Source organism: Corvus brachyrhynchos, unplaced genomic scaffold, assembly GCF_000691975.1.
Source record: "Corvus brachyrhynchos isolate BGI_N302 unplaced genomic scaffold, ASM69197v1 scaffold255, whole genome shotgun sequence".
In the NCBI taxonomy this organism is placed as follows: Eukaryota; Metazoa; Chordata; class Aves; order Passeriformes; family Corvidae; genus Corvus; species Corvus brachyrhynchos.
Window position 1 is genome coordinate 2,973,967 of NW_008238358.1, and position 4,635 is coordinate 2,978,601.

A 4,635-nucleotide genomic window follows, 5' to 3' on the forward strand; every position below is an offset into this window, starting at 1 on the left:
TTCACTTTTTCCCAAATACAGTAATTGGTGATAAGAAGATAGAACAGAAAATTAAAACTGTAAGAGGATCAGTGCCATTCTTTGGTAGCATCCAGTATTCACCCCAGCACAGGCAGGAAGAAAATAGTTTGAAACACCGGATGCTCTTTGCAACTTGTGTTTTGGGCGTATTTCCAGTAGGGGTTTCTTCCCTCCCCATGAAAACAGACACACATTCTCATTTAACAACTAATTGATTTATTTAACAATACAAATTTCTTTCTACTGCATGGTTTAGCAGAGAGAACTTGAGAAACAAAATTAGCTTCTTTTCTTTTTCTTTTAAAGTTTAAATGTTTACACAAAAACAACCTTTACTTCAGTAAATATAAAATTTACACACAAAAAAAATCTACATTAAAAAAGAACAGAATCATGACAAACCAACAAAAAAAAAAAAAGAGGATGGGAATTCAGTGTAAAGGATCCAATTGCAAGGAAGGCAAGATGGGGCAACACTAACAAGGCATCCCATTTGTACACCTAGGTATCTGAAGTTGTAGGTACAATACAAACCCAAAATACATTAAAATTAGAATTAAAACCTGTATTTTTATACCATAATATTTTATGATATAAATATCTGTAAATTCTGTAGGCAACACAGTTAATGTGTGAACTCCATAGTTTGCTCCCCACTGGAAGGTCACTGGAGTGGTGTACGAGCACCATGTTGCCCACGAGTGCACTAATGGTCAGCAGGGAGCAGACTTTAAATGTGCAGCCCAGATGTGATAGCCCCTTGTTTCTTTGCCAATCTGTGCTATTTCTCACATGTCCAATGACACGACGAGAAATTCTGGTCACCTTCAGCAGTGATTTCCAGCACTTCATCTCCTGGCATTAGTCTGTTACCTGACTCGGGCATATTCACCTGCCAGATCCTGTTTCTCATTCCCTTTTGCACTTTTTAACCTGAACTCTAAAGCTATCTTGTAGCTACCAAGAGAGACTGGCTTCTAGGTTGAGATATTTGGGATACACAGTTCTTCAAGCCACCTTCAGGCATCTGTAGAAATATTTAAAGTAGGGTGGACAATTCATAGTCAAAGGTTATGTGATACAAAAACCAGGGACCTGTATAATATTGATTAACTTTAGATCTAAATTTTTAGCATTTTTTCTATTGCTTTAATATTTAAACTTAACATTCAGTTTTCATATATTAAATGAGCAGAGCATCTTACTGATGGAAGTGCTACATTATCTCCAAAAACACCATGTAGTAAGGGAGACCGTAAAGTTTAAAATTAAGTGTAATTTTAAAAATCATTTAAAGGAATCAAGTATCTTTATTTTTTTTTATAATCAATATTGTGACTGGCAAACTATAAAAGCTTAAATTATAAAACTATTAGTGACTCTACTTTTTAAACTGTATGTACTCTAAAGCTGTATTTTTGTACTTACAGATGTTACAAAATTTCCAAGCCAGAAAGTGAAGGGGGAAAAAGGTAGTCTCTAACACTTTTACAGATTTCATTTTTACTAAGAAAGGTTCATTTCCCCCACAACTGTTTCTATGTCATATAAATCTGATTAAATTTATTGTACTCCTCTCTTTTCTGGGTAGATGATACAGTGTTCAATCATGCTCTGGAAGACCTTTTTCAATGGATAACAGTTCTCTAGGTCAGCAAGTCCAACTTGCTTTACTCAGAAACAAAAGCACCAGACTATCTCTAACTTGGCCCTCCTCCTGCAAAAACCTTTGTAGCAAGACTGAGGCAGTCTGTTCTGAGAGCAGGACTGGCCCTGAAGCAACCAGCGACATTAACTTCTGGAGTAAGCATATGAAATGTGATCATTTCAAGTTGAAAAAGAGCTGAAAAGTATTAAATTTCAAAAAATTGTAGAAATTTCACTTGTTCTGTTAAAAACAAAACAGGGAAAACTTAAACAATCCACAGGTGTGCATTAAACATTTAATAGCAAGCCTTTGCTTATGTATATTAATTTAAAAATTATCCACAGGGATCTGTGATACATTGGCCTTGCCTTGTTACTATAATTAAATTTATTAAAATATTAATTTAAAATAGGAAAACAAAGAAACTACTCCTTGGGGAACATGTTTATTGTGTTTGAGATGATACACTGGGTGCTCTCTGAGCTACAAAGGGAAAAAGGAAATCCTTTCATTACAAACTGACAAAGGTAAAAGTTAAAACAGTTTTCACAACAGCATGTACCACATATTGGAAATAGATCTGGGTTTAATACAAATGACATAATTCCTAGTAATCTACAGCTACCTTTAATAACTTCATACAGATAATGAATTAGGCTAAAATGCACTATAATATTTGGTTGACTTCAGGAACAGTATCCTTAGTACATCACAAAATACATTTTGATATCCCAAAGAAGCAAGACTTGCAAGTAGGCATTTTAAACATAACTAATCTACAGCTACAAACTTCTACTCTTGATAGCATTTACCTTTTTGGGGGGGGCAGTATCCCAGTCTTCAAAAGGATAAAAGCAGAGTAGAATCAGTATAACATATACACAGAAGTCCGTATTGTAAAGGCTATAAAGATTTGTTGCACACTGCAAAGTTGCCTTCTGCACCTTCACACTGCACAAGTAGTTTGTCATTTATGTTGCATATCTCTTGGTCCACTGTCTGGCTATCCTGTCATGTTCTGCTCTGTTGGTCAGGTACTGAGTGGCTATGCTTCCAACCAGAGGATCAGCTGCAAAAGGCAGGAGAAAATGCATCAGAAACCATCCCACTAGTAACAAAAATCCCCAAACAAAAACACATTTTAAAACACAGCATCCATTCCAAAATACAGTTTAGACCAGAAATATAGTGGGAGCTCTTATCATATAAGACATTTCCAAGCAAGTACACATGAACAAAGCACAACAAACAGAAAAAGAAATCAGAAAAATCTATTGTTGTTATCTGCATATGAATGAATCTTGCCTCAGGCAGGTGCTCTGCTTTCATCCCTTTGGGGTGCAGGGGACATTCAGCGAGCTGCCCAGCACCCTCCAGTCAGGGAGCTGCACAGGACTAGTGTGAGTTAGTGCCAGGGCTGCAGAACACACTGAGGGGAGCCACTTTGCTTCAGAAGACATCAAGCCTTTGTACCAAAGAGGCTGATCCATTTCTCTCTAACTGTGACCACCTTCTGTAAATGAATGGTCCCTTAGCACTATTGCTCAGTTCCTGCCCTGACTGCAGGCAATTAGCATCCATTGCCTAATGACGCTGGTCACACAGTTGTTGCTGAGAATCTGTACTGCTTCCAGTGGAGCTCCTCCCCTCCCCACAGGAGCAGGAAGTCTCTTTGTAAAAGGGAGAGTTCTCTCTGAACATCACCTCCATTACACTTGCAAGATTAAACCTTTCAACTGCTGTCTTAAGAGAAGAGACTTCCTGTGGCCCGTTCCGACATGCAGGATTTATAACTCAGGAGAATGTCACTCCTTTCCTGGATCAAACACTCACTTCCTGGAGCTCCTGCAATACAGACCTTCATCAGCTTATTTTCTCCATCATATCTTGGAAAAAAAGGACTTAGCGCTATTTACTTTCTGTTGTGTCACAGGAGTGAAAAACACATTAAATGTGGGACCACATCAATCTGGAGTGCTTCATCCCCAATTTAAAAAATATTAAATTTTATTTAATCTGCATGCAATCAAATATACAAATTACATTCCATGGCAATTAAGTCAAACAACTAAGAGTCTCTCAGCGAACTATCAGCTCCTTACCTGGGTTGCAATCTGTCAGAAGAGAACAAATAGACAGCAGAACCTTTGAAATAGTCAAAGCAGGGCTCCAGTTGTCTTTCAGGATATCCAGACAGATGACTCCCTGACTGTTGATGTTGCAGTGATAAATTCTGGTGCGGAAAGTAACCTGGAAACACAGCATAAGAGACAGAGAGAGTCATTCAGTGCTGCCCAGGGATGGTGCCCCTTGGCTCTGAGAAGCCTGTGGAACTCCCAGTTCTGCAGAGCTTCTGCAGAGGCAGCTCCTCTCTGCTCAGCTTCCAAACCACAGTTGTTTAACAGAAGAGTGACTATTTTCTGTAGCCACGGCTGCCTTTAAGAAACCTACCACGATGAGATTAGGGCCATAAACTGCTTTCACACAGGCCCTTTGTATGGTATCCACAAAAATTAGGACCTACTTTATAATATGGTAGCTATTTAAGGAACATACTGCATGTCAGGAACATTCTACTCACAAATGTAACTTTACTGTGGTTTCTGAAGCTGAATAAGTAGACAGAATTTGACTGCATGTGCGGTATTAGTTAATCTTTATCTTTCTTTCCAAAGCCTAAATACAGACCATGAAAATTAGTCTTGTTAAATTAACAATGAAATCTTTGTCCTTACCCTTCATTAGGCACAATATAATATACAGCCAAAACAATGCTATTACACTAAATCCATCCTTGTTTTTAAATTACTTCAGACTAATATTGAAAGAGCATGTGAACATTCTGCACAAATAAGAAGTGAGAAATATGTAAGTGCGCTTTTTTTTTCCACAAAGCACAAGAAAATACCGAAATATTTCTTTTTCATACTGACTGGGGGGGGGGGGGGGCCACCACATCTCCCAAC

General features: G+C 38.0%; 1 protein-coding gene across 3 annotated transcripts in view; it reads right to left on the minus strand.

Moving 5' to 3' along the window:
• Nucleotides 1-217: 217 nt before the first annotated feature.
• Nucleotides 218-4,635, minus strand: part of UBE2E3 (ubiquitin conjugating enzyme E2 E3) — a 56,061-nt gene continuing 51,643 nt past the window's right edge. For all 3 annotated transcript variants that reach the window (XM_017735787.1, XM_017735789.1, XM_017735788.1), the window contains 2 exons: nucleotides 3,772-3,919; nucleotides 218-2,738 (listed from right to left, as the gene is read on the minus strand). In XM_017735787.1, coding sequence (XP_017591276.1) covers nucleotides 2,641-2,738; nucleotides 3,772-3,919 — 246 coding nt within the window. In that variant the 3' untranslated portion in view covers nucleotides 218-2,640. The remainder of the gene's footprint in view (nucleotides 2,739-3,771; nucleotides 3,920-4,635) is intronic.